General features: G+C 29.7%; 2 protein-coding genes across 6 annotated transcripts in view; one reads left to right on the plus strand and one right to left on the minus strand.

Annotated features, from left to right (window-relative positions):
* LOC141534327 (growth factor receptor-bound protein 14) overlaps positions 1 to 19,764 on the plus strand; it is a 155,211-nt gene that overhangs the window by 61,425 nt on the left and 74,022 nt on the right. The window lies entirely within an intron of this gene.
* Positions 78 to 17,786, minus strand: LOC141535201 (uncharacterized). Its single transcript, XM_074255033.1, has 4 exons — positions 15,938 to 17,786; positions 15,533 to 15,750; positions 1,413 to 1,618; positions 78 to 246 (listed from the first exon to the last, which is right to left on the minus strand). Exons 1-4 carry the CDS (start codon positions 16,314 to 16,316, stop codon positions 78 to 80), a joined length of 972 nt encoding a protein of 323 aa, XP_074111134.1. The 5' UTR covers positions 16,317 to 17,786.

Consider the following 19,764-nt stretch of genomic DNA (forward strand, 5'->3'; position numbering starts at 1 on the left):
TTCTATTCCATTTCTTCAAACAGTTACTGTGTCTAGTATGTCTAGTCTTTTGATGAAACTAAACAATTCCACGTGCTTCAGTCGGGAAATAACTTTAAATTACCAGCAGCTCCTTCAGCTTCAACTTCAGCTTCAGCTCGGGGTCTTCTTATGTCATTACTATTACAGTTCGCTGTTTCTTGTTCTCCGTTCTCATTCAATAACTGATATATCCACGTAATGTCTTCCGCGATATTCTTTATATATCTATATTGTTTGATTTTTATTGTCTAAAGAACTTTACTATTTTCCAGTGTACATAGGTATATACGCCAGAAAGACGTAGGTACGGAAACCTGACGTGGATATTGGATAAAAGAATATAAGAGAGTAGATATAAAATCAACAAACCGTAGGTTCGATAAACTTTCCCCGAGATTAATCTCTCTCTTGATAGGTTCCGTCAAAATAAAAGTAATACTGTCCAATTTTTTTATTTCCAAAACTTCAATCACTTTTTAATGGAACTTGCTTTTTAATTTAAGATAATTTATAAATGTACTCGACTCTTAACTTGCGAGCGTTGAAAGAACTTTTTTTCAAAAGTTACCAAGCAATTCGGATTGTCCATGAAATTTATTTCCATAGATCTTGGTGTCATGTGTTGTAAGAGGTATCTTTTCTCGTCTGTTATGAGGGTTCATGAGCTTTAGAGGGATTTTTTTTAAGTTATAAACTATTCAGGAGAATATTACATTTTTTGACGTTTAAATAAAAATAAATTGTAAATAATTTTTTTAATAATTTTAAAATTAGGCTTTATTAAAAAATTTGTTTCAATGAAAAATTGATTTTTATAAAATGCAATCACTATAAATTATTTATTTATAATTGACGTTAAAATTTAAAGATTAAAAAACAAATTGGTATTAATGACAGTCATAAATATTAAAGAAGAGCTTATCCATTGTGATTTAAATTATCAATCGGAGTAGTTATTGATTAAAAAGCTTTAAATAACAGATAACTCACGAGAATAACTCTAATGGGAGACATTCACTGAATAATTAATAAAAAATACATATCTCGTTTGTCAGGACACATCTATGTAATACATAATACATAATATAAAATAAATAAGACGTAATATGAAGGTACGAAGAGGCGGAGGTAGGAAGGAAGAAAAGCAAAGAGTATTTAACAGACATTAATATTTAATTCCTCGGTTGCCGGGTAGCAACATGCGCTAATATCAATTGGTAGACAGCGCCACCTTCCCTCCCTGGCACTAGCAGCTAGCAGCAGATACCAGCCACCACAGTCGACCTCTACATCTCTCATTCTCAACTCAACTCAATACTTTTTTCATTATTTAACCTTTTTTTTTTTTTTATTTTTTATCTTTTTGTTTTTTTCCATCCCCCGTTACGTACCGGCTTATTCTTCTTAAGCCCTGTAGACTAAAACTCTGTACACTGCACCTGCGCTGGTTCATTGCCGCCCACTGAACGGTTGCTACCAGAACCAGAACCACCAGCAACAGCAGTAGCAGCACTGGTGGCGGGTCCTTCTCTGACTTTAAAAGCGATAACTTCTCCCCTGACGACAGGAGCTGAGAGCTGAATAGACAGACACTCCGCTGACGTTGAGCTATTCATTTATCGATTAACATCAAATATAGAACACCGGTTACGACTACGACTCTATATAATCAGTCATCCCTAGTACCAACCAGCTATTCCCGGTTGTATATCTGCAAACTCCAAATTTACAATCAATTTTTTTTTTCTTTTTATTGAGCTTCTATTGCCTTATCAAATGCTTTATCTTCTATTTTCAAACACTGCCTTCTTTAAGTAAGTAGTATTGAAATTTATGCAAAATTGATAAATCTTTAGTTTTTTAAATATTTTAATTGATTATTAAAAATTCTTTCTTTTAAAGTACAGTAATGAATATTTTTTTTAATTAATTTTATAAAAAATTTTTTACATTAAATTGATAAAAAATTTAATTTTTGCAGAAAAAATATAAATAAAAAATAACTATAGAATGTTTATTTAAAGTAATATCTCTTAATATTCTTAATTAAATATTTTTTAATCAACTATCAAATATTTTAAAAAGTATGAATTTTTAAAATCAGACGTCTACTTTTTACTTCTTCATGGAATAAAATTTAAATAACCACGGAAATAAGGTTCATTTAAAATAAATATACAACACTTAAAAATGAAAATTCCCTTTAAATTTATAATACAACAAACGTAACTTTAAAAAAATCTTCTAACTCTGAATATGGTCAAGAGCAACCACACCAGAGAGCCAGCGGTAGGAGTATAAAATATAAACAATAAAAAAAATAAATTAAAAATGTTGGAAGTTTATTACCTCGAGCTTTTCCGAGTTACCGCAGCAAAAGATATTTAAATGAAATTTTCGCCGGGTTGCGATGAAGAAAAGGCGAACAAAAATACAAGCTATTGCTTTCTTTATTGGATGAGACTATACATATATGTAAACCTACCGTATGATCTTGAATATGTGATACTTTACGTACGGTATCGTATATACGTGGAGCTCAGAATCACACGGCGGCGGATATTGTACGTTTCTACTTTCCGCAATGATGTATTTGGTTTTGCTAGATTGGAAAATCTTTCTTATACTTTCTTATTGGTCCTTTTTGTTTATCCTCAGGCGCTTCGGGCTCCACTATATTGAAATTATTAATTTTCTATGCCAGAGATTCGCTATAAAAATTTCAATCCACCGTTTTTATTTAAAAAAATAATTAAATACAAGCTTGTATATTAAAATTTTTTTCTAATTCTTAGTTTGAATTATAAAAGCTATAAAATTATTAATCATTAGCGACGAATGTCCTCAATTCAGTTGATTGATTTTAGGAAATTTTCATAATTATAATAATAAAAAAAATTTGAAACCACAATCTCGTTAGCTCCAGCTGAATGAACCGCGTACTTGCAATAATTATTTAAACAGCTGGATAAAAAAAATTATTTACCAATCGGCGTGTTAATGTTTTGTTTGAAAATGAAGAATGAGAATGATCTGGATATGACGATAGCCGAGTAAATATTTATTGTAGAGTTTTGTGTTCACCATACCGAGTAATTAAGATCTTGTTAATCTCGAGCAAAATGGGTACGGTATCAATTTAGTGATCTTGTGAATTTATAATTGGTAGTTTAGTAATATATTCGTAAAGTACTAGCCGAGATAAGGTTGTTCTTGTTGCTTTCGAAAGTTTAGATATTTGTATATGTATAAAACACATATACCTTTTTTCAGAGCGTTAACTTCAGGTATATTTACTAGAGGATTAGCTTTATAAAATATTGTTTTTAGTTTTATTAAATGTTTGTACGTGGATGATCTTAAAGGAGTTCACCATGAAACTATGACCGCGAATCAGGCCACCTATCGTGTTATATCTCCTCGTAAGTTTCTCACTTGACGTAGTCTAGTTGAGTATTTAATATATATCATATGAGGGATTTACCATTAATTTATCATCTATTGCCGACTCAACACAATATGTATTACGGAAGATTGATAAATAGATAGGTTGACTCGTAACTTATCAACCAGTTTGATCGCTGACATACAAGCTGTACTTTTTTTATCTTCCGAGATTAATTTATGAAATTTAATACCGCTTAAAAAATATGAGTAAGGATTTTTTTACGCCGTAAGGTTTAATAATTAATTAAAAATATTAAAAAAAAAATTTTTTTAAGGTAAAAATTAAATTTAAACTAAAAAAATATTGTTATTGCTTAAATATTTGCAGAGGATTTAAAGAACATATTTTATTAGTAGCCATAAACTGAAAAAATAATTGAAGGATAAATAAAATGAAAATTAACAAAAACAGGTTCAGGTGTTAATGCTATTTGAAAAAACAAAAGACTAAAGTTTTGCTGATAATAAAAAAAAAATATATACATGTATATATAAATATACGCGGCTTAAAAGCGAACTGATGGCTATAAATGTTTTTACACGAACAATTTTTATGGCTTACTACTATACGACTATGGGGATTACATCGTCAGAGTGAAGGTTGGACGGGAATAAATTACTCTTTGTTTTTGTTCTATCCATAAATCCATCCACCAGTGGGAAATAATAAAAAAAAAATCCTTTTAAAATATGTCCCTTAAATGGTTTTATTAACCATATCCGCTCGGTGTATGTAGATGTTAATGACTGAAATAAAAGTAAATTTATAAGTCAAAAACTAAATGTGTGAATGCCTATCTAATATATCTATCTAGTTAATAAATCCGGTGTTTACTCGTTTTATTATTTTTCAACATCCAATAAATAATAATATATATACATAAAAATATTATTATATTTATTTGTCGAAAATATGTATCAGAATTATTGATAGCATCCTCTTATTAATATTCATGAGTTAGAGGATCGGTTTTTTATTTTGACGTATGTATTTTATTTCATCACCCGAGGGTCTTCACTTTACTTATATATTCGTTCCAGTTAAAGTCCGACGCCATCTTTTTAAAACATACCATCAGTGAATATCTGCACCTGCGCTTCTATCCCCGGAACGAAAGAAAACATTATCTAAACATTACTCCCATTAAAATGGTAACGCTTTTATTACCATTATCTATTTATTTCAAGTACACATTCTATCTCGTTTTCGCTGAATCGAATTCGCACGATTCTGAAATAGATCAAAGAGAACTTAACATTTATTGTTTTTGGTATCGGACTTTTAAATTTTCAAAATTGAATTACTCGGTTCTGTTTTTTCTCCTATAAAAAGTTATTATTTTATTATTACATGTGTTATTTTTATCGTCGGCCCGAAAGCCTAAATAAAAAAAATTCGTAACGTGAATGCATATAAAAAAAAAAAAAATACATTTTTTTTTATACTAGCAATTACATTTAGATAAAAAAAACTTTCAAGTGAATATATATCAAACAAATTTGATTAATTAAACGAAAAAATTCCGGAAATTCTCGAGAAAATTCGTACGCATTTTTACTATGATTCGGTACAGGCAAAAAAAAAGTAATGAAGTTTTAATTTATTCAGCAATAAAAATCAAAAATAAAAAGAAATATTTGTATTTGTTTGTGTATACTCACGGCGTGGCAGAAATTTTTTTTTTAATAAAATATTGTTTAATGAAATATAAACATGAAACTCAATTACGTTGGAATTTTGTTGAGATTGTACTCTCACAGTAGTTGATATGTTGGATTTAATTAAATGAAGATAGAGAAGCATTGATACGCCGTTTAAAATTCAACTTTCAATAATGTTAAATTGTTCTCTCTTGTGCTTTATTATATTTATTATTTTATATATTTTTTTAAAACTTTTTTACTATTGGAAAGTTAAATTGCTGTAGAATGACGATGCAACTGCTGTAGACAGCAAGATATATTGTACATTATATATATATTACACTGCCGTTTAGTTTAAATTTTGTTAAAGAATTGACATTTAATTGTACAATAACACTTTTTTTTCATATAACTCTGCATTATTTCGATATTCATCATTTTTTATTAAATTAAATTAAATTTAGTAGCTCGCCTCCTCTGAAGCAGAATACCATATCGCATTCCACTCGGTTCGCAAAAAATGATAATAATAAAAAACCTTGTTCATATATCTTTGTAGAGTATACGTACCGAGAATATAGTAGATTATTTTGGTCATCGTCTCTCTCGCTGGTATCAGCAATATTCCCGATATTAAATTCCAGCTTTCACTGATAACTAATAACTAATTACAAAGTTATTAACAATTAGTAATTTAATCAGTTATTTTTACCTTTTTTTAATTTATTATACTTTGTGACATTTATTAATATAATAATAACACTTTTATTTATTTTTTAATTAAAAAAAAATCTGAAAACTACTTTATAATTAAAAAAAGGAAATAATTGATTTTTAACATTCTCTTTCTCTTAAACAGCACCGGGCTTATGACCCTCAGGTCGCTTTTTATAGACAATTTTATAGGCCACAATAATTTTATGTACGATTTTATTATAGTTTGCTCAGAGTTTTAATTTACAAGTACGAAATAATTTATTAATAATTTTTTTATTTATAAAAAAATTAGGTTCTTCCATTAACATATGTATATTTTGTTTCATCAAAGATAATGTTATTGATCAATAAAATTATACATTCAAAAAAATTAGAACCTTCTTTTTTTGAATAATAATTAGCAACTTGCAATCATTATGCAATCTTTACAGAATGAGTCTTAAAAAATTCCTCGAGGTTTAGTCATGCTCAGTTCACTATCCTCAGCCATCTGTTTAATGAAGTCAGATGCTCAACTTAAAATTCTTCGAGTTAAAAATCTATATTTTTAAAATTGTTTTATTAATCATACAACGAATAGATTTGAATGGATCTAGAATAAACCGTTAGCTCGCTATTGAAGCAATTTACTTTTTCGTTCTGGGCGTAGCATATATTTTTGGACTCTCCGGAGCCCTTTAAAAGTTTAAAGGGCCAACAGTACCGGTAGAGGAACGGCGTAATAGTAAGAAGCAGCTGGTAGTCGTCTGAGGTCGTCTGATCCTTCACGGTTCTTTAAAGCCACCCAAGAGAGTCATTTGAACAAGGAGTCTGCTTCCGGAAAGTGCAGGTATATAATACACTCGGGCAAAATGGAAATATATCAACGTTTCATCATTCTCCTATATGTGCTGTACTAGACTCCACCAAAGGAAACTGCTAACAACAACAAACAAAAGTTAATGCATACGTTCGTGTGCTTACATGCACTGAAATAAATATTTTAAAATACTCGCCGGTCCAATGCTACTAGATTTACGTATTTTCTCAACAATTACTTGTAAATTTATGCATTTACATCCCTCTGGAGAAATATTTTCCTTGTTTTTAAAACTGTTTGATGCTGGCCATACAATTCATGGAATTTTTTTTTTTATAATTTTTATACCAGAAAGAAATGATTTTAAATTCTTTTTTTGATTTTTTACTCCAATGGTATGGTTTGGTAAGAAAATTAACTATTTAAAAAAATTTTTTTTCTTAATTTAAATAAAAAAAAAAAAATTAACATTTATTCTAAAGTTAGTAACCGCAATAACTCTCTTAATTTTGAAGGAATGCTAGTGAAACTTGGTTCATTTACTCTTTGGGTGGTTCACTAGACAATGTTAGAAGTAGATCAAAATCGGTCGATCAGTTTTGGAAATAAAAGGTATATCAAATTTAGAACCATAAAAAAAAGGTCATTCGATACTGAATTTACTTCGACAGCAAAAATTGAGTTTAAAACTATCAAAAGGTTGTTTATCACCAAAAATAAATTATACCTTTTGTTATCCAGCATGAAGAATTCAAACTAAGCCTGATTGGACGAGTAAAAAAGATTTAAGCCGATGACACCCGATACTGTATGCAAACTAACATAATGAATATGTGCACGTGTGCATGTATGATGGATGCGGTTTTTACAGTGCAGTATATTAGAGATTAAGCCGAAGCGGAAGGATTTAATATTTAAGCGAGTGAACAATTGATGGAGCCGGCAGACAAGAGTGCCAGGCGAGATTAACTTGATGAGTTCGAGGGCGAATTATTAGGTATTTGGCCCTTAGCCCATTAGCTTTTCACATATTTATACCGCAGAGATTATTTGAAATATATAGATACAGATACCCTGTATATTGCTAATATAATGTCGCGATCGCGCATGTTCGTCCGAGCATAACTACTGCTCGAGGGGATCTAAGTAACAGGCGTTATCGTGTTACCTTAAAACGCGTGGGCATGATCTATCGCGTGATGCTCGACTACGACTCTGTAGTGAATACTCGCGTAACGAGCGCGAAATTACGATGTGGATAACAAGAGGGATCGTTGCCGAGCTTCACTTTTTATTATATTTTATATTTTATATTTTATGCTTTATTCTCTATTCTTGTTTTTTTTTTTTTTTTTTTTTTTTATTTTCATTTGTACTTTAAATTTTTTATTTCCGAGTAAATATATCTCTCTCTTTCTTTTTCATATTTTTTTTCAACATATTCAGCTACTCTTATTCGTTTTTAGTCGTTATTGTGAAAACCTGGCGGACTACTGATACTCTTTCACAATGAGGATAAGCCTATTATCGTAATTTCAAGCTCTCTCGTTTCATATTTTTGTACCTGCATTTTCAAATTCTTATTGTATTAATTTATCGCTCAAAATTATTGTATTACTTACGTAGATTGAACATTAACATTCACATTTTCTACGGAAGTTTATATAATATCTCCCAGAAGTTTTTTTTTTTTTTTTTTTAAATCATGCATCATTTTTTCGCGATTTTGCTTTATATTTTGAAGCCGTTCTTTTTTTTTTTTATTTTTTCTTAAAGACAAGAGGAGTCAAATTGAAATATCATCTCTCAGACACTGAAGGGATGATGAAAGGGAAGTCAAGTTAACACCTAGTCTCGGGAAACAAAAGAAAAAATTCAAGGGGATCCCCGATAGGACCCTACAAATAAAAAGAATTACTTCCACAGAAATTCACTTGAATTAAGTTCTTTAAATTCAATTTAGTGAAAATTTTTAACAATTATTTTTTACAAATTATAAAATCACAAATTTACAAAATTTTCTTTTAAATCTTTTTTAATAAACAAAATTTACATAAATTCATCATACAAAGTTTTAAACAAAATTTAATTTATTATTAACTAAATCTACGAATAATTCACCCAAGAAGATTATGTTAAAATAATGAGGAGATAATTAGACTAATGAATATTTAATAAAATGAATTAACCGAGTTATTGTTTATGTTGGTCTTAACGTCGATTAATAATCGTTGGCTAAATCTACAATTCCCACCCATGCGTGGAATTCCGGGGTCTTTGAATACTAAATGATTATTATATTGAATAATCAAAGGATTACCAGGAGCACAATGTACTCTTAAGGATCCTGTTGCGAGTTGTGTAGCCCTCGAAGCCTTTCTCATCGGCTAGAGATGGTAATGACAATATATATATATAAGAGTAAATACCCTGCATGGTCCACTCTCGATAAGACTTTATCCACGTTAACAGTGCCCGTTTCAGCAACTACACCTTAGGCTGCACAAATACAGAGAAAATGGAAAATTAACGAAAAAGCTGAATTTACTGCAAGCCACGTTTTATTTTACCAAAGGCCCTGAATTAAAATTAAATTGTTGAAAGATAAATACTCGGGTCGTTTAAATTTTTTTTTTTTTTTTTCTCACTAGAAACTAATTATAATTCTGCATTATAAGGTTTTGTATTATTTAAAAATAATTTTATCCGTTCGTTGGGATTATTTTTTATTTCCACTTTTTTTACTTGTATAATAATGATAATACTATCATTGTTTTATTTTTATTTTTAGCTTCATACGTCGAATGTGAGTGCACTTTTTTTCTTTCTACCCCAAAAGTAAAGAACTAACCCTTCAAAGCCGCATGAAATTTTCAACCGGATGTAGGCGTTAACATTTATTGAGTTTTTAATATCTAAAGTATTAAAAAAAAAATATTTAAAAATTTTCTTTAATAGTCCAAAATATTTTAGGATTTTTGTTTAAGCTTAAGAACATGAGACAAAACCACCCGGGGCAAACCGGTACTCCCCGTTTTATAACAAAAAATTTAATGTCCTTTCACCCCGGGTGGCTCCCCACGATTGGGAAAATTTTCAGAATTTTTTTTTTTTTCACAAAAGCAAGCCCACATTTGTACTTGAGATGCTTTGATAAAAATTACCCAAAACATCTGGTCGTACTAATTTTTTGTAAAGGAAAATAAATTTGTTTTCGGGGGAACAAATTTATTGACCACTAAAGTATAATCATAACATTTGTTGGTCATGCGTCAAGTAAACTTTGAAAGGCATCATATGCAAAACAACCTTATCAATATACATTTTCCAAAAAGTTGTGACTTTGACGTGGGTTATAGATTATTTCATTAAATTAAATTAAATTAATTACTAAACTTCTAACTTGTTTAAACATTTAGTAATATAGATTCGGTAATATTAAAATTTACTTTTTTAAATTTTACGATCAGTCATCCAAACAGAAAACAGTTACGCGTCAGTCTTAATTATCGATCTGTCATATTATTACATGTTACATGTTATATATATAGTATACCATTATAGATTCGGAATAAAAAAAGTAAGCGGCTTTAACGTGAGTCGGCAGATGTCGAAGAGGTAAACGAACTATGGGATTAGAAAATTCACAGGACGTCATAATAGCAACCTGAGTATGCAGCTGGCTTGTTTCGTGGAAAACAGATAAAAACATGTCCCAATTTTTTGGTCTATTTATTATACCCAGCCATATACCCTACACCATTAGTTTTCCTCCAGCTTTTCATTAGGATATATTTTTCCACTCATATTTATACCCGAAAAAAAAATAAAAGCAGTTTCGTTTTCGTCCGTTTTATAATATCCGCACCGCTAAAAATGTATTATGCGATTGGTGTATGAGATTTCACTGAAAAATCCTCTGAGGATTCTAAATAAATATATTTTCTGGGGTATTAAAAAATCTAGACAGAAAAAAAATTTTTTTTTTTTTTTTTTTTTTTTTTCAGAGCAAGAGCTGTTCATTAGTTGGTTTTTAATAAATATTTTTTTAATATTTATATTTTTATTTTATTAATAACTTTTTTTTAAACGTTTTGCAATCTCCCGTCATATGTTTAGTTAGCATTGCGTAAAAAGACTCGAGAGTGTGTTGGCTCGTCGGCCGCCGGGAGGTTCTCAGAAACATAGAACGTTTTCCGGTCAGCCGAGAAGCTAAGAAATACAAGTAAAGGTTGAACGGAAAGTTACTGTTCAAGTGGATGTATTTATGGATGTATATATGTGTGGTTATGTCCTCGATGCGACGTAATCGCCATCGCGCTGGTGCAATTCACGATAGCCCATAATTATCACTCAATACTCGCGATCTTCGTGTAGAAAGTGGGAGGGGGGAAGTCGAAGTGTTATTAAACCAGCAAATTAAAATAAATAACCTGATATAATAACTAAGTACATTAAAATAAATTTTCAATTTATCTGTCATACATTCACACTTAAATACTATTATTTTTTGTCTCATAAAATAATAATAGTTATAAACCAAGATTTTCAAAGAAGTACTTATGTATCGGAAAAAAATTTTCGCTTTAAATCACTTTCTGGAAATACTTGTCGCTTAATATAAAAAATTAATTATCAGTAATGATAAAAGTTTGTGTTATCTTTATTTTTTATTTATTCTTATGTTCAAAAAATATTGTGGCTTCGTATAAAAGGAAGTAAGTTTGCGAATGATAAAAAGTATCATACTTAGATATCGTAATATTTATTTTTCGAAATTATAAAACTTGGTCATATATAATTAAATAAAACTAAATCTTTGATTAAACAAAGTTAATTAAATAATGGTTTAACGTTGTTAAGAGTTTTCATTACGAATAAATTAAATAAAACAATATACATATAGAAAATTTAAGTTATGGTATTAAAAAGCAAGTACTCAGCAAAAATAATTTCAACGTCAGCGCATTGAGTTTACGACATCTGCCTTTATTATATACATGTATAATATCCTATCCTTTATTATATTACATTTCCCGTACTTTGACTTTCTCTTCTTTATTTTTAACATTATATATATATATATATATATATATATATATATATATATATATATATATATATATATAATATAAAATTTTTTTATTTGCTCTCATTTCTATCTTCGTCACGCACCTTTTTCCTTCGTAATTTCGCGCGAGTTACCGGAAAAATGGATCACTATTGTTTCCTCTTGTTTAATAGCTCACTGTTCAGTCTTGTCTTTTTGTTTAATTTTTTTTTTCCATCACCGTATTCACTCTTATCTTTAGCAACGACGGTCTGATTGCCAACAAGTCCAGGGCCTTTTGTCTATACTTAATATTTCTCTTTTATTTTTTTCATTCAATTTACCAACGCTACAGCTCATTCACTTAATTGATTTTATTCCGGTAAATGTTTATGGAGAACAATAGCTCGGAGATTTAGCTCCGTCTTTATGGAATCCGGGAAATTAGTTTGTTAATATGTAAATAGAGTTATTTCGAAAATTCGTAGCTAGTCGTAGAGGTTTACTGGGTTATAAGATTTAGAGTAAAATGTTAGTCGTTTGGCGTAAGGCCAACCCTCGGATAGCACTCTCTTCTCTCCGTGAAGGTGTAATGCGTAAGCGCCATTTTTAGTGTAAGACAACCTGGAAAATATAATATAATCCCGAATAAAATAATTCTTACGAGACAATATCTAAATTTTTAAGAAACTTTTGCTGATAAAAATTCATTTTAAGTTTCAAGATTGAGATTTGGATTATCTCGTAATTCTTCCAAGGTAGTAACTGAGGGCTTTTGTTTTATTGGTGCCAAGCTGGAACGTCGGTGCACCCAATCAACTGGATATAAAGTCGCCATTGTATAAATGAAAAAATATCGATAGAAATGGGATGGGGGGAACGAGAAGATAAAAATAATAAGAGAGACGAAAGAAGGAAAAATTGCGAAGCAACGTGGATCTGATTTATCTCTGAGAATAAGGGAAAGAGAGGGATGTGTAGTTGGAACATTAGCCAACGGTCAATCGTCTCTTTTATTTTCTACCTGAAAAATATTTTCTTTATTCTCACGTACCGGAGAGCACCAACTCGAAAATCACAGCACATTGAGTGCACTGACATAACGTTGAGGCGAGAAATATAAAATAAGAAGAAAAAATTCAAGGAAAAATAGCCAAGAGACTATTTCAGAATGATGCAATCTGTACCGAGTCAACGTACACTCTATAACTTATATCTTTTATTATTATTATTTTTATTATATCTATACGATCTTCCATACAATCCTGTGCAATGATCTTAATATGGATTCCAAACTATTTAAATTCAATTTTGCTATCAAATTGCTCGCTGAAAATTTTATTATAGCTCCAATTTTTCGGTTAAGGGAGAATTTGTTCAGTTGGTTTAAAATTAATTTTAAAAGAAAAAAAAAATTAATTAAAAAAAATTCTAAAAAAGATTTCCTTCTTGAAAAATTTTTAAATTATTATTGTATTTATAAATAAATGACGGTTCAAAAATTTTCCATAAATTGTAATTTGTCCAACAAACCTGGCAATTTGACTTGACTCATGCGCTTTACAACAATCTGAATTACATCACGTTCTTCAACTTATTTAGTGACAAGTCTACATACACATTATGTACAGTACACAGATATAAAAATATGATCGTACGTGAATATCGTCACGTTTCATTTACACATACCTAAAAAAAAAAAAAAAAAAAAAAATAAACTTACATCATCAACAAATTGTCTGCAAGGACACATCAACACTCTTAGCTCTACACATATTATACATAAATACATACTACAAGATCACCTGCCAACTACAAGATTATCTTTTTCCGATAATTTTTTAAACACTCATTATAACTATGACTAATACACTAAATAAAGTATTGCATCACTCTAAAAATAAATAATTAATAACTTGAGTGAGCATTTCTAACCGGGTTCAGTTCCAATTTAAATTAATCGTCATATATGACTGCTTAATATCTGATAAATTTCGAAAGCAATAAAATAAAACTAGAGGTATTGTAAATTTTTTATTTTTTTATACATTTTGACCATATGTCCTCTTATGCTTGAAGTGCATATATAATATATAGTATATAGTAGGGTGATTCAAAAAAAAAGAATATTTTTTTTTTCGTTTGGTACTCTGAAAAATAGGTTCCTAGACACCTCTAAGAAAGCCTCTCCAAGCATGAGTTCTTAATTGTAACGGGAAGGTCCTCCTTCTTACAGTTTTCTATTTTTTCTTATTATCAGATAGAAAAATTTATATCTCGCTTCCAACTACTTGAAAAAATATCTTGTTCCTTAGATTTTGTAGGAAATTGAATGCTCTACAAAAAAGGTCTCTTACGATTTTTTCGTAAACCCAACCGTTTAAAAGATATTAACGGTTAAAGTTTGATTATTTTTGGGAAAATTTTTTATTTCTTATGAATTTTATAACTCAATAAAAAAAAATCATTATGAATGATGAAACTCATAGTTTTGTAGGAAATTTACTGCTCTATAAAAATGGTCTCTTATGATTTTTCGATCAAGTTGAGCGTTTACGAGATATTCATCGTCAAACATCAATGCATATCAATTTTTCTAGTTTTTGATCAATAATTCGAAAAATTTCAATTTATTCTGTGAGTTTCAAGGAAATTTAGACAAATTTGAGTTTCTATGAATAGAAATATGTTATGAACTATTTTTTTAATTAGTTTTTTTAGTCTTGGACATGTTTGATTACATTAAAACAAAAAATTAGTGCATTTTTAAATATATAATTCAATTTAGTGTGTTTCACATGTGTTTCACTCTTTTAGCGAAGAATTTATTTATTTAATTATCAACTGCCATATAATTTTCAATATTTTCAACATAACGGTACACTTTTACTGTAAATAATTTCCTCTATTGCAGTTTGGGTAGTTTTTTCGATGTTCTTTGATAATTTGCAATAAGTATTGGAATTGCTCTTCATTTTTGTCAAGCATTGATTATACTCACTAACTAATGCAACAGCTCGTTCTGCTGAATCATTAACAACTTTCAATTGGTTAAAGTATTCTTTATTTTCAATGTAACTGTCATTAGTAGGCCACGATTCAATATCTTTATCAAGGAAGTCATATGGTAAATCAAAGATTTTAAAGAGATTTAAAGACTTTTTAGAAACAAAGTCACTCAGACTTTTTGCGTTAATGAATTCAAATCGTTTTTATCAATTATAAATTTTTTAGCTTTAGAATCTGTACCGTTACGAGTATTAACAGCTCCAACAATATTTTTTTACTTCCAATGAAACGGTATCGTCAAATAATGATAAAATGGCAAGTTCATCACTTAAATACCATAAATGCAAAATCATTTTTTCACAAGTTGCTGAAGAAATCAATGAATTGATATTTTTGTACTCGAATAAATTTTTCAAAAACTGCAAGTCATGATTAGCAGCAGTTGTTGCAGAAGTTGATGAAAACCAAGCTTTTAAATACAGTGTAACTATAAATATACAAATTTGCCGAAGACCGTCCAATTCTTTATTAGAAAGTTTAAATTCATTTCTGAATAGAAACATTTTTAAACTGTAAATTGCCTTCGCCATCCACCTAGCATGATGAATTGCACCAGGACGTTTGAAAAAATTTCTTCTTGAGGCATTTCTCCAAGGAAAATCAACGACAATTCCAAAAATTCTTTATAGTCATCTCGGGGTTGTAGTAACTATCAAAAACAATTAAAAATTTGTCAGAAACAAGAAAAATTTTTTTCTTAAAATCGCAGTTAAATCATACCTGTAAGGATTGTGCAATTAAACTAGATATTTCATTTTTTTATCCAAAATGATATCAGCAACAACAGTATCTTCAATTCCAGATTTATAATTAGTTTTATTTATTTCATCCCATGATTTTTGAAATCTTCCGAACATTGGTACGTTTGGCCCAGATGACACAGGCCAATATACTTCAAATGCACTTCTCAATATGATCTCAAAAATGTGGTGACGACATGGTAACCAGATTAACTCTCTTCCCAAAGTCTTTTCAATTGCCTTACATGTACCGTTATGAATTCCTGTATAAAGAAAATAGATAACTATCGTTAAATTTAATATTTTCAACAAATTGTAGATTATATTTAAAATCCAAATGAGTAAATAATTCTCAATAATTTCAAAAGTGAAATTCAGTAAGCAATAAAAATTAAACTAGAACGTTAATAATTAAATATTTTTTAGATTAAATTATCATTGATAAGTTACCTGTATTAACTGCCGTCGTGTCAAAACACATCGCCTTAACATAATTAGTAATACCCCATTCACTCAATGTCGATAAAATGGCTGATGTTTGATTGTCTGCCGTCCCAGAATTCATTTTTGGAACCCCAAGTAATTGTTCGGTACCAAATGCAGTTAAAATAACTGGTAGCCGTTCCACAGATTTTGATCCAACAAGGTCATTCAGCATTTTTCCGTCCCAATGCACAACGTATTTATCGTGTGTCTTAAAGTTGTCATTAAGTCCTTTAGCAATGTCTTCTCTTTGAAGCATACGAGCTCGTTGAATTGAACTATAACTGAGCATTGTATCTTCAATTTTAATACCTACTGCTAGTAAAACCGGAGCAATAATAAACATCGCATTTCTACTGCTGACATTAGCTCGGTCGAGTCCAAAAATGACTTCAGGAGTTAAGACATCAAGTTTTGCTCGTTTTGTCGGAATTGGAGGTTCATACTCTGAATCAGATCCAAAATTTGTAACTCCACTTAATGTATACGTAGAGAACGACTCTGATTTTTCACTTGGAACAATCGCATGACTGGTAGACGGTTGATCTAAGTCTGGAATAAGATCTGTTTTATAAATTAAACGAAGAAAATGTATAGAATTTATTCATTTTGATGACAAATAATTAAGAAAGGACTCCAAAAATTGTCTAGTCAAATGTCATCTAGTCATCTATGAAAAGTTACACTACTACCTGACTTTATATAATAATTAAATATCTCAGATACTTACTACTCTCATCTATTCCCATCATAGTTGTGGTTAAGTTTGATACAGGTACATTATTAGAAAGAATCTCTTTATGGGTACCGAATTTTTGATCCAAATACAACTTTCTAATATTATCATCAAGCACTTTTAAGGATTTTTCGCTCACAATGTCGAATAATTGTTCAAGATCAGTCTGAAATTTCATTTCCTTTTGGTTTTGCGCTGAATTCTTTTTATCGAAATTTTTTTGTAATTTTAACCATTGACTGTGATAGCGAAGAAATTTTTGACTGCATTAGGAGCTCCACTAGTTGGAATCTGATTTTTTCTCCACAGTTCAATAACTTGGTCAACTGAATTTTTAGCACTTTGTTTGATTGAATACTTTAAAATTTTAAGTTGGTAGAAAAACACACGCATAACCTCTTTCACTTTTGGTAACTTACGTTCCGAAATTCTTTGTAGAGGTATTCCGATAAAACGTATTTCTTTATTCATTGTAGGTTAATTGATGATAAATAAATTTATGTGATGATTATAAGACTTATTTTAAATGAATTATTTTATTACGTATTCAAGATGATCAGTTTTAGGAACACTGAAAATATGGTATTAAATGGGTAGATACTGAAGATAGTTGAGAGTAAAAAACATAGATGGCGTTAGTTTCAGAAGACAAACAGAAGAAGAAATGGAATTCAAAACAAAAATCCCCTCGAACGAAAATTTTATGTATATTTTGTGAAAAACAATTTAAAAATACGCACTGAACAAATTTCATAATAATAAATGACAACGCGATTAAGATTTTAAATTATTAAAGATAAAATTTAAAAAAATATTATTAGAATAAAAACTTTCAAATGAATTTTTGAACAGAAAACATCTATAGGAGTTGCTTTTATAATAAAAACTCAAATTTGTCTAAATTTCCTTGAAACTCACAGAATAAATTGAAATTTTTCGAATTATTGATCAAAAACTAGAAAAATTGATATGCATTGATGTTTGACGATGAATATCTCGTAAACGCTCAACTTGATCGAAAAATCATAAGAGACCATTTTTATAGAGCAGTAAATTTCCTACAAAACTATGAGTTTCATCATTCATAATGATTTTTTTATTGAGTTATAAAATTCATAAGAAATAAAAAATTTTCCCAAAAATAATCAAACTTTAACCGTTAATATCTTTTAAACGGTTGGGTTTACGAAAAAATCGTAAGAGACCTTTTTTGTAGAGCATTCAATTTCCTACAAAATCTAAGGAACAAGATATTTTTTCAAGTAGTTGGAAGCGAGATATAAATTTTTCTATCTGATAATAAGAAAAAATAGAAAACTGTAAGAAGGAGGACCTTCCCGTTACAATTAAGAACTCATGCTTGGAGAGGCTTTCTTAGAGGTGTCTAGGAACCTATTTTTCAGAGTACCAAACGAAAAAAAAAATATTCTTTTTTTTTGAATCACCCTAGTATATAGTATATAATATATAATATGTAATGTTCTTTACCGTACCGTAAAAGTATATATGAGTCATATGACATACGGTCATTGCCTAATCATATTCCGAGTTAATGTGTAATGTTCAATACATGCGTGATGTGTGTTACACATACATAAATCTTTCTCTCTTACTCGGTACACGTTTCTCTTCGTCTTTCAGCATTCCGTCGGCTGATATGACAGACAGCTCGGCGTCACTGCAATATCTTGTTTTATTATTATTAGTACGCCAGATTATAAGTGTAGTTGTTGTATACATACTATGTGCGCAGTATTATCTAAATATCTGTGGATATTATGTGAACATACGTGTACAGAGAAAGAGTTCAAGTTAGTATGTACATATTCATTAAATGTCTTGCACATAAATATAAAAACGTGTCGTTTTTTCTCGATATTAGCTATTCTGTTTTATGACTTTAAATATTCTATATTCTCTATTTAATATTCAATAATATTCATTTTATGCCGTGTATTTAATGATAAATGAAAGGCAATTAGCGGAATTCAGATAGATAAGGATAAAGATAGTCTGTTGAATATTTTAAACAGTATATTGTTATGACTGGACTTTTATTTATACCGCTGCAGTCTATTCTTCACGATAAAGCCGTTTAATATTCGAATTTTCTAAGAAGTTTTACATTTACAGACAATAGAGAGTCGTTAATTATACTCGATCGTCAAAATAATTTCAATAGGTTTATATTTTTCGAAATATTTAAATTAGTAATGTCTAAATTCATTATGCAGTTTTTTTTTTTTTTTTTTTTTTTGTCATGGTAATTTTCGTATTTTTCAATCGTTTGAGTTATTGTGATTAATGAAGTTGTTTACAAGTCGACTTAAGAAAATTTCCATCTTATTCTGTAATAATGTAGTCAATTATTTTCATATCAGACTACACCAAAAAACGTATGAGATGAGGACATATCAGGAAATTTTTTCCCAGACAGACAGATTAAAATCTAGGAGAGTTTAGTTAAAAAATAAGAGACTCTGATACAAACAAATCCAAAATGACTGGACTCGCGTGAACAGTTTAAGCAGTTGTGACAAATTCAGAAGCAGACGCGAGAAATACATTAGCGAGACAAACGATACGTTGGCGCCGGAATTGATCTTCTTACTCTTGGAGACTCGACACCCTCATCCGTCTTCTGGGTTATACCAGTGTAGACTTTCATTCTTTGGGAGTTAGTAGTGGTGTTTGGCCATATACAGTGCCACTAATACAACTACACCAGTTACGGCATAAGTAGTAGTAATAGTAGTTCCTATTTCTCTTTTACCAAGAGTGCTGGTGTTCCATTCTGCGCCAGCGAAAATTTCGTCCCGCTTCCTGAAATTTACTCGGTAAATCATCGAGAAATTTGGAGATCGCTACTGAATCAACTCCTTAGAACCGGACCAAATAGAAGACAGAAGAGACAAAGACGAAGGGGAAAACCGCGGTATGCCGGATTAAAACCACCAAAAATTATTCACATATAAATTATACCATTTGATAAATGACTTTTGTAATTATGATTAATGGGGCACCTTTTTGTCTCTTCTTATTACAATAATACATTGAT

This window comes from Cotesia typhae, unplaced genomic scaffold (genome assembly GCF_013202065.1).
Source record: "Cotesia typhae breed Kobodo isofemale line unplaced genomic scaffold, CoteBio_Ctyphae scaffold_13, whole genome shotgun sequence".
NCBI classification, from domain to species: domain Eukaryota; kingdom Metazoa; phylum Arthropoda; class Insecta; order Hymenoptera; family Braconidae; genus Cotesia; species Cotesia typhae.

Bases quoted from the DNA above. Each gene is read 5' to 3' on its own strand.
- LOC141535201 (XM_074255033.1), bottom strand. From the start codon at position 16,316: ATGTTTATTATTGCTCCGGTTTTACTAGCAGTAGGTATTAAAATTGAA. The intron at 15,751-15,937 runs GTAACTTATCAA...TTCTTTATACAG, and splicing joins CACGACGGCAGTTAATACAG to GAATTCATAACGGTACATGT. The intron at 247-1,412 runs GTACGTAACGGG...CAAACAATATAG, and splicing joins GGCTTAAGAAGAATAAGCCG to ATATATAAAGAATATCGCGG.